The sequence below is a fragment of the Strongylocentrotus purpuratus genome, unplaced genomic scaffold (genome assembly GCF_000002235.5).
Source record: "Strongylocentrotus purpuratus isolate Spur 01 unplaced genomic scaffold, Spur_5.0 spur5_scaffold_7, whole genome shotgun sequence".
Taxonomy (NCBI): domain Eukaryota; kingdom Metazoa; phylum Echinodermata; class Echinoidea; order Camarodonta; family Strongylocentrotidae; genus Strongylocentrotus; species Strongylocentrotus purpuratus.
The window spans coordinates 8251976-8270492 of record NW_022145613.1 but is presented as its reverse complement, the minus strand read 5'-3'; the positions used below and the strand labels follow the sequence as shown (position 1 = coordinate 8270492).

Below are 18517 nucleotides of genomic sequence, written 5' to 3'. Positions count from 1 at the left end.
GAGATAAGCCTTGATTGAGAAGCAGAAGTTTTAAATAATAAAATTAGTTGGATGAGTGTTTTTGTGATGCTGAAAAGGTCACGTTGATTTTGGCACCATTCAAAATTAATAAAGGTGAAGTGTTCATTATGTGTGAAACAACTCTTTCTTTGACATTTCCAGCTTCATGACAAGGTAATGACATGAAAGGTTACGATCATTAGGAACAGTTCTTTCCCAGTTCTGGCTCTAAGACCCCGTTCTCACTCACTTCGTTGGAGCGCTCTGGAGCGCTCTAACTAAGACCCGCTCCTCAGGAGCGGTTCTTAGGTGAGTGAGAACGTTCAAAGTGGTCCAGGAAGCGGACTTCTGGACCGCTCCAGAAGTCCACCTTCCGAGGTGGTCTTGAGGAGCGGGTCTTATTAAGAGCGCTCCAGAGCGCTCTAACGTGCAATGTGAACGGAAGCGTACTTTGAGCGGAAGTGAGCTAGTGACGTTCCGGGCGAAACATGTAGTACGGTACATACGGTTTGTATTCCGCGCGCGAAAAAATTGACCCGCCTACCTGAGCTGCCATAGCAACAAGACCACTTTGACTCGTGGAGCGGTTTGAGCCATAAAAACTGCTCGGAGTGTGAACGCTCGCAAACCGTTCCTCAAGACCCGTTCCTCTGGAGCGGTCTGGAGCGGTCTAACTAAGACCACTTTCAAAGTGAGTGAGAACGGGGTCTAATATGATCATTTTAAAATGGCACTGCTCAATTATGTGCAGCTCACGTATACTGCTCATTTATGCACAGCTTATTAAACAGTTTGATGTTCGCTAGTGTATACACGATGCTGATTCTGAGAAATACTGAAATTACATTTTAATAAACCATGTACATGTAGATGTTATGTGGCATACTAAATACAAACTTTTGCTGAATAAAATTCCCCTTTTCTCATAAGACTTCTCAGAATTATCATTAGTCCAAAATAAAAAAAAAATCTTTATCTACATGTATGATGACAGATTGCATTAACCAATATATATGAAAGTCTATTAGGTCATGCAGCAGTGCTATATAATTTTAACATTTCATAAATAAATTTGAATATTTCCAAATAAGAGGTGAAATTTATCAAGTACTTCTCAAGAATATCAGAGACATAGTCGAACCTAAACTAAATTGTGACTAATTCCTTCATCACTTCTAAAAGACAGAAAACTGTCTCATCTCCACCTCCGAGGGACGTATCGCTCGCACGGGAGTGAGCGATGTTTCATATTGTTCAAAACATGAAATATGTTTTGTCTCCTCTCTTTTCCTGAATTCTTTTATCTTCTAGTTCGACCACCCTTGAGGGCATATATATATATAAAACAATTCAAGACAGCGCAGTGCAAAATGAGAACAGACTGCAAACTATTGTCACAGTTTCCGCAAGCTCCACCTCTTCCTTTTGTAGGACTTGTCACTTTTGTTGACGAAAATTGTTTTTAAAGAAATTGGTTTGAATATATAATTCTCTTGAGGTTTCTGTAGGGCTATTGGCATGTATGTCATTATTACTCATTGTGAAAGTAAAGAAATCCTGAGAGTTGTCCTACTGTAGGGCCTATAGACATCTAGACGCTTTCTTCCGAATGGGGAGACATTTTCTTTTATTGATCAAAACATAATGTAGCAAATTATTACCAGATTAACCTGAAGCAAAATCTATGCATTATCTTTGCAAATTTCCTTTCAAATTGGCAACTTCCATCTTATGTGTTAACAACACACGCAAACATTCTGCACCCTTGCAATACGCCTCCTCCGCAACATCTTTGGTCCTTGTACCCCTATCAAACCACACCCAAGCCATTTGTACCCCTGCATTACCCCTCCTCCACAAGTCTTTGGTCCTTGAACCCTAACAAACTATACCCAGTCCTAGATCTTTGATGGCATTTCAAGCTCCAGTAAATGGGTGATGATGGAATCAGGTTGAATGGGGGAGCACCCTCCCCTCTGGGGGCTCAACTTAATACTCTAATCAAATGCATACAATACCCTGATAATTGAGATACATGATCATGATATTTTCCCCCTTTTCATAAACATGTTGTAAAGGCTCCTGTTGCCCAGGACAGGCTATCATACTGATGATGTCATGTCGCTGGTACATTCATGGACCTATATCCCAGGGGAATTCTAGGGGGTACATTGCCCTACAAAGAGGAATCACTTAAGCCTACAATTATTAATGGATAACTTGTTCAGTATGAAATTAACAAAATGATGCATTGAATTGATATCCCTCATGAGCATGCACGCTCCACATCCACACAAAAAATTAAGTATCCTATTATTCTGTCTTTATTCTACTGTTTCTAATTGTTGAAGCATTGTGTAAGTAAAATGTAAATGACATGCTGAAGCAATTTAACAACAAGAATTATGATTGGTAAAAATGACAATATTGGACAGGACTATTAAAAATATAAGCCTAATATAATTGAAGGTATTTCAAGGATCCCAAATTGAATATTAGTTCAAATGTTGAACGATGTGTTTACAATATCAGGGTTTAAAAACTCTGCAGCATTATAAAATGTAAACATATCAAAAACCAGGTCACCAAGTTTCTGTCAAATTCCTATTGGCCTTTAAGTCTAATAGCTGAAAGATCAAAGGGAAATCTGTTACTATTTTGTTACATTACAACAAAAAGAATAGTTCAAAAAGTAAAAATCAAATGGTATAAATGGAAGCTTAAGGAACAAAGCTATTTCATCTTTTAAACAAAATTATACTAATTATCATTTTTAAAGGAAAAATAACTACCAAAAGACAAGAGAGAAATCAGTTGTCTTATCTTATTACATAAGATTTTTTGTTTAAATAAACAAAATATTGTTGGTGATAATATGCAAAATTGACTGATTGCCATAAACACTTCAACAACAACAACGCAAGTAAAAATAATGGGCTCTGGTTGGCTGCCAGAAATTTAGAAAACTAGGCGTGATACCTAACCAGGCATTTAATGAAGATGGGCAGTAGCAAAATTAGAGAGAAAAATCTATTAGCTTTCATCTATTTTGTGATATACTCTGATGAATGCAAGACGAAAAGCTGTATAGTACGTCTGTAATTTCTGTATTCGTTGGTATTCTTCAATTTTGTAGTATTAAGTATCTCTTTAAAAAAATGTTGAAACAGTATACAGTTGTAGCTCTCACAACATAACATTATCACACTGTATCTCAAGATAGAACAGGTTAACGCTAGGCTTGCTTCGACTTCTTTCCCCCGACATTGCGTGTTACCTTAACTTCCTGAGAAGTCCTTTGTGACTCTACAACCTGACTGTCATATACGCTCAGATTGTCACAAGCATGGCACAATCCCCTCAAAGTCCCCTCCAATTGTTATTTCTAAGACAAACCTCTAAAGAAGAAGAAGAAGGAAAAAAATGAGGGGTGGAAGCACCAATTTCCTTCTGGCGGTCAGCTAATTTGTCAGCGATCACTCCCTTCTACCCATGAAAACCTTTTGTGTCAATGAATTGTTCTGACTGAGTCACTCTTTGCTACATTTGCCGCAGAGATGATACACATTCTAGGAGTTATTTCTAGCTTCATGAAAATGCCAATAAAGAGGAACTCCATACACACCCATAAAACTCACATCCAATAAACTCTGAAAAATTAACTTAATTTGCTGTAGTGCTGTGGTTGCTGTTACTTTAAAATGAAAGAGACATTAATTACTGAAAATTGATAAAAGAGTTCATTGCTCTGGTGGCAATGACAACAGTGTAATAACCTTTAAGAGAATTTAGTATCATCACAGAATCCTTGCTCTTCATTACTTTTAACAGACTGAGGGAATGCTAGAAGTACAAGTGCATTACAACGTTTACCTTCTTATTATATAATCAACAGAAGATATATTATATAGGACTCCAAGGAGATGTTTGCTGGTATCCCACCTCCTTCCATGAAGAGTTAAGACCATGCCGGCAGGAACAAACATTGCAACATTTCAATATATAGTAAAGTATTTACTTCTATCAGTTAAGCTCTTTCATGGTATTTTAAAAATAAAATACCTCAACTCTTCTAGTGCAATTCTTCAAATAATGAATAATAACAGCAAGTATTGCACTTTATTACTGAATTAAATAATGGATACTGTTTTTTTCAAAAGTGTCATCCCTTTGTTTTTCAGTTTATGTAAATCATTTAAATCAACCTCAAGATGGGATTCTTTTGAGAAGAATAATTAAGAAACTTTTAAGGTACTTCTGTATCTTTTAAGATACAGAAGTTAAAGGAGTTCACTATGACATTTTATTTTGCTGTCAGTCTTTGGGGGCAGTTTACAATATCACACGTTAATAATAAGGCATTAACTTGTTGGATAACTGATTTGGTCATCATGGTTTGTACTCACCTATATAGAGAGATGTCATCTTGGGTTTCACGTTCTCATCAATGTATGTAATTCCTAGAGTGTAGAGGGGTGCTGCCCCCAAACCATGGAGGAACTGTGCCCCTACAAACACCCAAAAATATAATGAAAGCCCACTGGTCTCCTCCATAGAATCGCAAGGATCCGTCCCGTTACGACCCGCGTCACAATACTCATAGTCCGACGATCTGAATTCATAGTTTGGCGTCGTAAATTGCGGAAGCATGAATACAAAAGAGCCGATGGCAAAGACGAAAGCTCCAAAGGCGAGGATTCTCGGCTTGTGGCGCTGCTCTCCAAAATATGTAACAAAGACGATGACAACCATAACTGAGAAGTCGTATGAGCTGGAGATGAAGCCACTCTGCACGGATGGAAGTTTAAAACGCCTTTCTAGCGTCGTTGTGATAACGTAGACCAGTCCGTTAACGGTGATACCTTGCGTAATGGCGAATATACAGAGAAAAACAAGAAACCAGGGGATCTTGGCGCATGACTGTAACGACCTAGGATGCATCTTTCCCCATCCGCACGTTTCTCCGACTTCTGAGAGATCGTCGACACTTTCGTCGTCGTACACGCCGCCGTGAGTTTTGACCGAAGTGTATCCATTGGAGGATGGTTTCTGATGCACCACATCAATAACATCAAGGTCCCCTGGCGAAATGGTGTTAATCGTTCGAATACCAGGACTGGCATTGTTGCTGGAGTTAATAGTGTGCACGTGATTCGAATGGCCATTTCCATTTCCGACATGTACACCATCCATAATATTACTATTATTGTTAAACGACTTTTCCTCTGAATAATCCATGGTTATATTTCCCAAGTGTCTCTTGAACTATAAAATGTATATCTGATGATGGAAGGGAAAAAATGATACAATACTGCCTCAGTGTATCTTACTCTGCGCTTCAAGAAGTCATTCCAAATAGCATCTGCAATGCTGGCACGTTGTGCGTACTATCCATGCGAAATGACTATGATGAGTTCACCAGCTACTCAGAGCTGCCGCACATGTTCCCAGTTTGTACACGCGCAGGGATGGGTACACAATAAAAACATCTGTTAGTCCAAGACTAGATGGAGAAGGAGAGTTGAAATCATTCTTTAGGGTGGAGTCTGCGAGTGTCATTAACAACCAGGGCCTCTGGACAGTCGAATGATTGCCAGGAATGTAAAGACAGCAATCACATGGACAGGGTTTTGGCAAAGACAGTGCTGCCTGTAAGTTGAGAAGGTTACGTAGGTTCAGTTACTGAAGATACTAAATGAATGCACAATGCTCTCAATGGTTGTAGTACAACAATTTGTTTTGATCTTCTCGCTCTCAAGAGCTCAAATGATTTACAGCCCCTACAAGGGTTGTCCTAAAGCAATAAGCTTGAGGGATGAAACGCTATCAATGTTTTCTGAGGAGGACACGGTCCGTGACCGGGTGACAGGAAGATGAACAGGACGCTAAGTTCAAATATAGGCAAGCGGATACCTGCACGCACCTTTGGGACCTACCACTCAGATTGAGATCCTATTAAGTAATAAGCGGTGAGGTAATTGGTCATGTGATCAGCAAGGTGTGCGTAATTCTCGGCCTGCGTTAGCCAACGAATCATCAATCAAGGATGTAACGTCCACGATGGATGCGCAGAACTGACTCAGGTCATGTGACGTCCCAGCGGGAGCACGTACCTTGCAGACAATCGAGTGGTTAGCTGTCACTCTGACGTATGATGGACAGTCGTGTTATGGAGCGACAGTCCCAATGAGGATGCAGATCAAGGGCCTTGCGGTGGCTAACAATATGATCCTCAGTATGACGTCACCTCAATTGTGTTTTTATGATGCAGCAGGAACTTCCACGTTACTAGTCCGGGGCTGTGAGTGACGTAATACACCAAGCTACAGGAAGTGTACCATTCAAAGCAGATGGAATCCTGTGCACAAGTGAAAGAAAACAAAATATTGAAAAATTATTTGGCAGGTGCAACTTCAAATTCTGTTTTACAGAGCAGAAAAATTTAACTCTGCCTATATGGTAAAATAAGAAACTTTTGCTACACTAGAGTTGTAGATTTTTTTTCCTCTTTACCTCTTCAGAGGCACTTTATCATTCCATTTCAAAATACATATCGACTATTTACAAGACAAGTGAAACAAGACATATGAATTATATACAAGATCAACATAATTTCTTTGTTAAAGATTGCCATTTTTGCCAAGAGAAATTCCATTAAAAAGCAAACTTTTACTATTGTGATTCTTTTATAATTAATTGCAGCTTGAAACTTATAAATCTGCACCACTTGTGAAACCACAAAGGTTTCTTGCAACCAAAAGTGATTGGTTTTATTGTATCTGATTTTTTTCTTCAATATGAACAATATATCAAACAACCTTGGATCTCAATTTTTAACACGCTAGTCATTGTGATTTGGTCATGTTAGCCTAATCTTAAAAACAAATACTTATTAATGTCTATTGTTATTGGAACGATGCATTACTCTCAAGGGCTTCTTTCCAATGCAAGAATGAATCACTGTTAAACCAAAAATAAAGAAAACGCAAACAATTTGCATTTGAGGTCATCTTGTATTCATGTTAGCCTAATCTCAAAAACAAATACTTATTAATTTCCATTGTTATTGGAACGATACATTTCTCTCAAGGGCTTCTTCCCATGAAAGAATGAATCACTGTTAAACCAAAAATAAAGAAAGAAACCCAAACAATTTGCATCTGAGGTCATTGTACACCAACAAAAAACAGCTCAGAGCTCATTTCATGGGGCATTTCACTTCAATACAAGTGTGATGGGGTCATTCACATGAGTTCAGTGTCAGCAGAGTGGTGCGTGACAAAAGAAGAAGCAATCAGAGAAAAGGGCTCTGTTTAGAGAGGAGATTAAGATCAGTAAACCTGTTGCATACTTCATTACACTTCTATTGAAGTAGGAATTAGCTCCCAATGCAAGATGACAATCTCCAATTGCAGCACTATAATCTTATTTGATTTGTTAATTGTTAATTGGTTTCAAATGAAAATCAATAAAATCCCTGCGGAGGGAAAAATATGGAAGAAAAAAAAAAATCTTATTTGATTTCCATCAAAATTAATGATCCTTCTTTGATTACAAGTGGGTTTTTTCATCATTGGACCCACCAAGGCCTGAATTTGAGAAAAGTCACTCTCACAACCAGTTGAAATTGCAAATAAACAGAATTTTATACTTTATTGCGTGGTTTATATCTTTCAAGTCAGGAGAATGGGGGAAACCTAAGGAATATTAATGGGTCAATTAGTCCAATGTGTGGTGTTTCCCACTTTCCAATACATAGATTTTCCTGCCTTTCATCTATCAAAATAATACTGAAAATATTCATCATACAGAATTTTGTTATTACCAACTTCACTGTTTCAATTTACTTAAACCTACATTTTGGAACTTACACTACTATTCCCTCATTTCTGTACAAGTAAAATCAATGCCCAAAATACAACTAAGATTTCCAGAGTAAACATGTAATAAACAAAAGTCCCATTCAAAAATATTGACAGGAAATGACAAGGTAATTAAAATGGCTGGTACATGTCAGCACCTAAAACAAACAGCTCATAATAAAATTCCATGGAAACAGAAAGCAAAAGGGTGATTACTGGAATGATACATTCCAGGATCCACCCACTCTGATTACTACTGGCAATTAACCACAAACAAACAAATTAATTAGATTTCACATCCTCTTGACTGGCCATATAAAGTATCAGTGTTGCTTCAATCAGTAACAGGCTATCGGATGTATGTATGAGATCCTGTATATCTATCAATATAATGGATTGTAAGAAAAAAATTAGAGAGAAGACAAAAAAAAAAAAATTTAACAGAAAAGAGAAAAGGATTTGTAACATTTCCCTGATTAAACCATGACCACAAATGTATCATAAGGAAGAAGAGTAAACAAGGAACTTGGGAATTTTCAAGAAGTTTTTGCTATTATCATTGTTTTTCAAACGATATAAAATTGTTAATATTAGAAGTTCAAGTGCCTTACCAATCTACTTGGAACACATCTATAACAATGATTTCATAAATGAGTGAAAATATGGTATATCACTTTTCCTTCAAAATCTTGTCAGACTCAAAGTAACAAACAGTTGTTGAAGAAGCTATTTCCAGCTCTCAGTAAATATTTGACAATCATTCAACCAGCACATTGGTTGTCAATCAAACTAAAAGAGAAACAGAGTATTCTGATTTCTCAATCAACCATCACATTCTTGATTCATCAAGCAGAATGACAGAGGAAACAATCCTGAATGGTATTACTTCCTTGAAATATCCGCATGAGCCATCTAAAAAAAACAAAATAACACTGAAGTAGCTAAGGACTGTATAGTACCTCCATTCACAAAATAGGGCAAAATTGGATTCTAACCAAGTAAGAAATCTGCAAGAAATATTCATAAAAGCACAGTTGAATATGATATTGAATAGTGTCTGCGCGCTTTAGAAGTTTTAATGACATTGATACTGATGATGATAATAGTATTATTATCATTATCATTATTATTATTATGATTGTAATCATTAATATTATTATTATTATTACTATTATCATTATCATTATTATTATTATGATTGTAATCATTAATATTATTATTATTATTACTATTATCATTATCATTATCATTATTATGATTGTAATCATTAATATTATTATTATTATTACTATTATCATTATCATTATTATTATTATGATTGTAATCATTAATATTATTATTATTATTACTATTATCATTATCATTATTATTATTATTATAATTGTAATTATTAATATTAATATAATTATTATTATTAAAGGTACTATTGTTATTATTATTAATACACGCCTTTGAAGAAAAAAATTATACAACTTTTTTTGGCATTGGCTCACGAATGACAAGGATTTGTGTCGCCAAAGTATCCCAAATGCACTGCGAGAGAGGGCAGAAATAGAAATACCATTCTCACTTTCCCAATCGGAGATGGGTATCATTAAGCAAGGTATTCCATTCATATTTCACTTTTACGCACTGAGATCTCTTCAAAATTGACAGTATATGACACTGTCAAGGGTAGCGTTGTCTGCCCTGACCTGATTCTCAACAGATATCATCAAAACTTCATCAAGTTCTTCAGCAATAAATTAAAGGTCAAATGCGAAAGGAATTACAATTAGATACCTTGTCTGATCGGGTATTATATGTATGAAGGTCATATCAAAGTCCATGTCTGTTTCTTATCTATTTTATTGTCCAAAGACGGAATTAGCAAATACATTACACCTATAACTACACATACATGTAGTCCTGAAAAATTCTACCAAATTGTGCATAAAAGTCATGTAATATGATTGCAGGGCCCTCAGGGAGAACAGTATTAATGCTGATGAGGCTACCCTGGGTAAACAAGACATACTTATTATTATTATTATTATTATTATTATTATTATTATATAGTCCATTTTTTGTTTTAAATGATTGTCCAAAGACAGAATTAGCAAATAGTATACCGTACTCATAATAACACCACTTCCTGAGAGAAATTATACTACCTATATGAGTTAATTTCAAAAGAAAATAATTACATACATAATGCTCTAATTACAAGTCATATACAGCACCAGAATTCCTTTATGTTTCATCTAAACACTGCTATTTGCATATATAAAGAACTACATGTATTCCCTGGTGTATAGAAAATGCTACGTAGGAATATCTCCTTCATGAGTTTTCTAGAATTCTAGCAGATATTGCTGGGATGTATTCAGCTTTCCAGGAGAGACATTATACCTTTCAAACATTAACTTAAGACATGACAATATTACTATCCATGTTGAAACTTTTTTTGAAGAACGTCAATTGGAACGTTTCCAATCCATTTGACAAAAGTAAAAAAAAACAACGACAAAAAGATTATGCCAAATAATTAACAAATGAAAGATTCAATCGTCTTAGCTCACCTGAAGTTAACAAAAGGCTTGCAAATCCACAAAGCAATATTTACCGACTAGCTTACACGTTACTGACTTCAAAGATTCAACAATGCACACATGTCTTCAAATTTATCAAGTTCTATCGGTCCAAATTCCAACAATCACGAGAGGTGCTTCTCTCTCTGCTTGCACACTAAAAATGAGTCGGTCATTCACTGTACCAAAAAGGTCATCATCATTCACAGGTACATCACATACCTCACAGGTTGTCCCGCCAATCATACAAAAGAAACTCTTACAATTCAACGTTTGTCAAAACGCTATTCTCCAAAGGTTCAGCAACCAAGGATAGGGTCCTGTGGTCTCCTTTATCACAGGGCCGAGGAACAAGTACGCTTCTTTCACTCAAGTGTGGTTCTTTCACTGAAGTGTCAATTCTTGGCTAGGCATGCTGTTTGGAAACGGAAAGGGTATTGTGCACCAATAAAATCTTTTATCATCAGGGTGCATTCACATTCACATTTAATTTTTTTTTTCTACACACGTCATTAGTGGATAGGTACGTAGTAGCGATTTGGCATTATCACTGCAACTATGGGTGTGATCATAGTCACATTCAGGTTTTAGCTTGGAACAAATTGTCAAACACATTCTAAACTGTCTGAAGGACCGCCACAAATTTAAGCAGAATAATGTAATTTGAAATGAGTGTTAAAAAAAAGGAAAACAATTTCCTGTCGGTTTCCTTTTTTACTCTCACGCTCTCTTTATTGAATTCATACTCCAATATCTCCCTCCCTTCCACTCACCTGAGTAAACTAAAAAGTACAGAAAAGTAGCTGATGGCTCAATCTCCTCAAAAAATTGAAAGATTTAGTCACTCGTGAATGCACTTCTTACAGAGGAATAGTTTTCTAACCTATCTTCCATTGGACCCAATATGAACAAAAAGTTTAAAATAGTAAAAATGCACCAGTTGCTGGATAGAGAAAACAAGCCAACTGGATTTAAGCTGACCAAAAGATCTAACTCTCATGAGAAGCTTGAACATGACACCAGACTGCAACAATTCTCACTTATATGTCAACAAACCCAAGAATAAAATGGTTGCTACTTGCTAGACACAAGTAGACAGTGGAAAAACACCTTGTCATAACTTCCCTATATTTACACAAACCAAAATATGTAGCAGTCAGTTGATAATGCAAACACACTTGGTCTCACCTTTGAGCATAGTAAACTGAAAGATAGAATGTGACGTGGTCTTGTGAACACAACTGCTCTCATTTTCATGAGCTGCAAGAGGTACTGATCGCTAGTTAACACATCACTAATCAAGTGGCAAATGAAGCCAACAGACACACATTTTACAGGAAACAAACACGTAAAAGTACAATGATAGAGGCCTTCCCAATCCATGTACTCTTATTTCATCTCCTTACACAAGGTATCTTAAAGTGGGACCTTAAAAACAGACAAAGACGCCTAGAAATATAAATGCTACAGACTTCAACAAAATAGTTAACTTTACAAAACATGAGTAAGAAAAGACAGTAAATACTGACTAGTTCCCGTCCAGACAATTTCATTTAGATCAATATAAAACATTTAATACTTGGATGATCCATCATAGTCACATACTAAGAAACAAGAAGAAGATGTATGGGCTGTCGCTATGGTGACAGAAACATTCAGTAATTCTTCACAGCTCAGGACTGAATCCAGCTAGATTAAATGTGGTTTAATGATTCAGGTTTGAAAGGAAGTTACGGTTTAACATTTCTGATATTATATCTACTCTGACATAGGGATTTAGGAGATAGCAGTGACAAAGAATGTGATTTGTAGATGTTACATTGGTGTATAAAGGAAATATAAAGTTAAGCTTTTGAACATGTTCTGCTAAAGGTAGATTAAAGAGGAAAACTTCAAGATAAGGCAAGTAAATGATAGACAGATGTAAAAAGCAAGTTATTTAATCAAAATTGAGCTATAAAGCAAAAAGGTGAGAAAAGGTGAAAATCCAATATGATTGAAAGATAAGACAGGGGAAGAGAGGGGGTGGGGAAATCTGAACATTTGATAACCTTTTAAAAATACAGTGATGTTATCACTAAATTTAGATGGTAACCAGTCAACAGAAGTAAACACACCCTAACTTAGTTCATGTTAGCCATGACACGTCAGCACCACCAACAATTGTTCAAAGTCATTCAAATACAAACATTGAACATGAACTTAACAAATGTTACCACAAATATTGGATGTTGACACAGCTTTTAAGAGAGACAATCAGAAAATAATTACTCCAAATTGTCATTAGGGACTGTCTTATGAAAGGAATTAAACAGCTGCTTTGTTCATGAACCCCCAAACCGAAGCATCCGCAGCTTCAGTATCATGTAAGAGCTTTTCTCTCACTAACTTTTTTTTCCTTCAGCTTTATTCTTGATTTTACAGGAAAGTAACATTTACTTGGTAAATCCGTCCAAATTTGTGCCAATTTTGTGCTTCTATGTGCCAAAAGTTTAAAGAAGGGAGTGTTTGTCGGCTGCATGAGATCTGATTTGCGAGGACGAGCAGCGAGTGATGGGTCTATGAGCGCACCTTACTTCCTACGCGATGACGCAGGTTACTTGACAAAGTTATTTCTGGATATCTGTCTGAGAAGCGTAAACAGACAGGTAATCGACTTAAAGACAATATGAGGCTTAGGCAAGGGGTCTTGGGGTATATTAAGCATCGACACAAATGATTCTACCATACAGTAACCACACGTAAATCAAGACAGTCCTATAATAGGTATTGCTATTTTTAGGGAAGAAGTGTTTGAATGGACAATTCATGGTATTAAAATCAGTAAATCTGAGAAGGATATCAGTATCTGAAAAGTAAGAAACATGTCTATCATTAAACTCTCAGTGCATGTAAAAACTATTTTCTGAAGCTATTCAAATCATATTGACATATTCACAATTGCTATTCAATGTGTGTGACTATTTTTGTATAAAAATGACATATTTCTTCTGATAACTTATTTTCAAGAAGATACAAGGTCTTTGGTAGATCAATGACCTATACATGTAGTTTGCAGTGGCTCAATTGGCTTTATCCAAACCTGTCTAAAAACTGATCCACTCTTTTAGCAGGAATTCATTAAAATCTCATTTCATTGGGTGGTAAATTGAAAATGCTGAATGATTTCATGGTCAAATTTACCAGAATATTCGCACGCTCTCTCTCTCTCTCTCTCTCTCTCTCTCTCTCTTTCTCTCTTCTCTTCTCTTTTTTTTTTTCTTGTCTTCCCTCTTCTATTCTATCCCCTTCTCTTCTCTTTCCATCGCCATCTAAAAGATCTAATTCTCTCCCATGCATACATCCTTTTTCCATTTTCATTCCCCCTTTCTCTCACACACACTCTCTCTCTCTCTTTCTCTCTCTCTCCTCATGAGATGCCTTTTCCATTTATTTTGCAACTACATTACAGGTTTATATGAATTTTAGATTAATTCTTTCAATCTATTTTCAATCACATTAGTTCACTTAGAAAGGCCATTGTTATGAGCTGTAAAAATCTTTTAAAAAGAACTTTTATTACCAACAATCAAATTCCTTTAAAAAGGATTAACAGCATAAAAGCCCTATCCATTTCTTGCTCTTTCTCCCTTTCTTTCTTTCTTTCTTTTTTGTCTGGTAATGTTTTCCCTCGTGGAATGGCTTATTCACATTCCTTTCTGCTAGCAATAAAGAACAAAACCTGTTCATTATTGATTACTAGTAACAGTTTTGTTGCTAACTTGAATACAATCATGTGACTCCTCAAATTGACCCCCTCTGTCTCTTTACCCCTCCAATTGACCCCTCTATCACAAGTTCAATGAGAAAGGATAAATCAGCCCAGAGTCATTACCATTAGACTTCACAGGGGAGGAAATGTTGACAATGTATAGACTAACAAGATATGACCAGCTCAATACATTGGGGTTCTCTCTTTCGGCTCACTTTATACATGACAATACAATTCAACAATACACATCTCACTTTCTGGCTTCATGGATCCCAGCCAATTGATTAAAAGAAAGAAAAGAAAATGTTTACAGATGGAGTAACTAATGTTTCAGGCATTATCCAATCTCGAGGACAAAAAGCAGGCAATATAAAACATAATATAGAAATGTATTCATTTTATTTTTTTGTTACACAATGGCACTGGAAATATATCAACAAATTTATCAGATTAAATATCAGCCATTGTCCTCTTCTTGAAAGGGTGAGCGAGTTCAAAGAAGGATTGCACAAAAATGGGAATATTGTTGGGGTCTGTACCTTTCAGTCAATTTCAGAGGAGAATTTTTCTCTTTGGATTCAGCAAATATAAAGTACATGTAAGCTATAAGTTAAGTTCATAACTGTCATGCAAATATGTATTAAATCCTGGTCGTAAAAAGTTTGCAACTTAAACTTAAACTTAAAGGGAGCTGTCCTATCCCATCCACTATCATCGCGTCTGAAACCTAAACAAAAATGGCAAACAAAAAACACCTGAGTAATGGAAGCGACAATGTAAATATGCTTGGAAACATCACTAATTTCACTGACCTTCACATGGCTTTCACACACATGACAGTGCAAGGTTACATATTAACTCACTGCTTCTCAAAAGATTGAAAGCTTTTGACGAAGAAAGAAATGGCAAACCCTTTCAGCATGTGAGGGACTTTCACATATGGTGAAGTCTAAATTAACCCCAGGCCTCCCATAAGTATACATTTCCATGCCCATTGTATGTGGGATACCAAACGACAGGGTAGAGGGGGTTAGATGCGGCTCCTTGGCAGACAGAATGAGACAAAAGTAGAACATCGGGGGACCGTCTCTGCCAAATTTGATTTGTCCTCCCACACTTTGTCTGACAATTCAATTTCAAGCTCCTTATTCCTTATCGGTTTTGATAGCCCTATGGGGCTGCATATTTGATCAAACATAACATTGACAACCACTCCTCAACATGTTTTCCAGAATTGCTTCTTGATTGAATTTCACTGGATAAACTTATGATTCCCAGGGCTAATAGACTTGTGAGCTCATGTTGTTTTCTCAAGAGTTATTCTATGTTGTCGATCTGTTTGGGGTTGAATATCAATTTGATTTCATTTGGGCAAAAGAATGTGCTGCTGTGAGTTCCAATCATTTGAAAAGTTATTATTTGCAAAGCCTCTATCGTGTTGTGCATTTTCTTGGACCACTACTGGTTCTTGGTATTTTTCATTGGCTATCCTTATTCTGCATCTTCCTCTTCTAAATGAATGCTCTCTTATCCCTTTCTCGGATTCTCCCTTTCCTCATCAATCTCCAGGTTGGTCTGACCAGTAAGCATGCAGTAAGACTCTCACTCATATCCCTGATCATTCTGAAAACATTTCATTAAAATCTTACCTAATAATGAACTCTCTTTCTCCCTCCTACAACATTTTTTAGCCCTATACATGTAGCTTGGTTGCATTTTGAGTTACACCCATCATTCAATCAAAGCTTTGCCCTACAGTTTCTTATTAGATTTGATTTGATTTGATTCGATTTATTGGTTTCTGCATCTTTTTTCTTTCTTTCGTCATACATTTTCATGAATATAATATGGTTTGATACAATATTTTAAGTGTATATAACTTTATACATATATATGAAATCAGATACTGGAAGCACATTAAACCAGTTGAATTCAAAGCTTGAGAGAACTGGCACTGGAGGCTAGGGGAATAGGTGTGCAATACCAAAATCAAACATAACTGACAGGTTAAGTGGGTGTGGGGCAGTCATCCTACCAGAAACTGTTTGTGACAACAGGTCTTTAGAATTTCATCCAAAAATGATTTCACAACATCCTTTCTATCCCTCACTATTTCTCAGTGGGTGTGTGCCATCCTTCTTTTCTACTTTGATAAATAATGTTTGCATGTTTGACATGATCTTCCTTAACATAACTGTGCCAAGACGTCTTTCAAATTTACGCAAATCAACCTTTAGCGCCAGACTGAGGGTGGACAAACAAACGAATGAGAGGAAAACAAGCAAAATCCAGAGACAATACAAACAGCTTTTTAGTATTTAAGCCAAAATAAAAACTGACACTAGACATCAGCAGAGAAATCAGGATCCCTGACGTGCTGATCTCTAGTTTGATATTTCAAGTTCCTTCCATCAGAACAAATAAAGTAGGTAATACTAAATAAAGGGCTAAACAATAACAGGTTACACAGGGGAAAAGGACCCTAGAACATTCAGAAAGACCTCATGCTCTGAACAGGACTCCAACCTAACTTTTTACGACAGAAGGTCTGGGTTGATCTTTTGGGGGTTCGTTTGCATGGGCCATGTTACTTCAAAATTTTGTGGGTACAGAGTTCAACTTTGGGGCCCACATTAGTGCTGAGCACTACTTCTATTATGGGCTAAGACCTTTGACCTCTCGAACATTGAACCTGAACATGGAGGGCAAGGCAAGTCTGTCCCCATGGCGATACATCATCACTCTCCCTAGGGCATGATGGAATACATCTTTCTCCTCCCAACCCATGCAAATAAGGCCAAAAATAGAACTCCAGCAGGACCCCTTTCTTACAACATCCTTAAAAAAGTCACTTTAAATGTTGGGGTGGAGGCTTCATTTAAGGTAATTGTATAACATCTGTAACCGTTACAGCTGATGTAAAATATTTAAAAATGGGGACAATCAATGATTCCTTGAAAATGTTTTATTTGTTTTATCATTTCAGCTGGACTCGGAACTAACAGGAGGCTGGGAGTCATGGGCCTGATAATTTGAACTCCGGACACCAAAATGTTTTAAGTTGAAACAGGGGACCCATGCATACAGATCATAAAATACCAGTTTGGACCTTGTGTGAAAAAAAGTAAGAATGGAGCCCTTCATAAATGCTAATTCACTAGAGTTGTATTTCTATGACATACTGTTTCAGAAAATTTGTTTTGCAGGGATTCTCAATTCCAGACATGCCCTTTAAAGATTTATTTATTTCTATCATTGTTCTTTAAATGTTTGTATTTATGACAGGGGCTCAACATATGGGAGAGAGGTGGCTGTCTAGACTAATATGAGGTCCCTGAAGAGCACCTGTTTAGTAGACAAGGAATCATTGATGTTGTCATCTTCAAAGCTGCCAATACTTTGTCTTGAAGGAAGTGATCGACAAACCCCTCTGTCTGGTGTCTTTTTATCTGATGTTCTTATTCAGTTGTCAATCACCATCCATTCTCTTGGTTATTCAGCACGTTTTCTGCCTCCCTGCCCCCCCCCCCAATCTTAGCAGCCCTCCTATATTTCTTTGTCTTTGTTTTTGTATTTCTCTCTCTCTCTCTCTCTCTCTCTCTCTCTCTCTCTCTCTCTCTCTGTCTCCATCTCTCTTTCACACACATCCTCATTCTATTCCTTCAAGGATTTTAACTAAGAAAAATAAAGTTGTCCTAAAGAAGAACACTACTTTCCCGAAAGAAGAAAAACTTGGGTTACTTGAACTTGAAGAGCTACTGGAGGTGATGCAATCATGTTGAGCACCATTATCTCAACTCTATCCTGCTCTCTTACTCACTTTGTAGGATAGCTTATTTGCATAAAGGTGAATAGAGAATTCAGTTTATTAATAAAGTGTCAAAAGTGGCAGAGCTGGATATATTGCATAAAAATACAGAAATCCAAAGTTTATCCCCTTAAAAATTATATCTCAACCTACCTCCTCTCAGCTGAAAGGACCCTTCTTCAATACTTCCAAGGCGACACTGACTGTGATGAGTCTCACTGGATATTAAATCACCTGCACAAAAAGGAGAAAATAGTGGAAAATGACATTTAGACATGATGATTCAGAGAAGAAAATAAACAGAAAATAATATGACATATGAAGAAAAATCATTATAAACAGATGGGGTCAAGTATGCAATGAATGTCAACTTGTCACTCAATGGTTATCATAATAACATTATCCATTTCTGTATATTTTGTTTGCATTTTGATTGGACAGGAGGTCAATGTCGCTATTCTGACCTTCTTCATAACTAGCAAGTAGTCATAAGGCTTCAATCCTTGTCCAAATATCCAAATATACA

At 36.5% G+C, this 18517-nt stretch overlaps 1 protein-coding gene across 1 annotated transcript in view; it reads right to left on the bottom strand.

The window, feature by feature from the left end:
• The window catches only part of LOC577809 (solute carrier organic anion transporter family member 4A1), a 67600-nt gene extending 49345 nt beyond the window's left edge, over nucleotides 1-18255 (bottom strand). The window contains exons 1-2 of the mRNA XM_030974842.1: nucleotides 18145-18255; nucleotides 4407-6358 (exon numbers count right to left, since the gene is read on the bottom strand). Of these exons, the coding sequence (XP_030830702.1) occupies nucleotides 4407-5238 (832 nt within the window). The 5' untranslated portion in view covers nucleotides 5239-6358; nucleotides 18145-18255. The remainder of the gene's footprint in view (nucleotides 1-4406; nucleotides 6359-18144) is intronic.
• Between the last annotated feature and the right edge of the window lie 262 nt (nucleotides 18256-18517).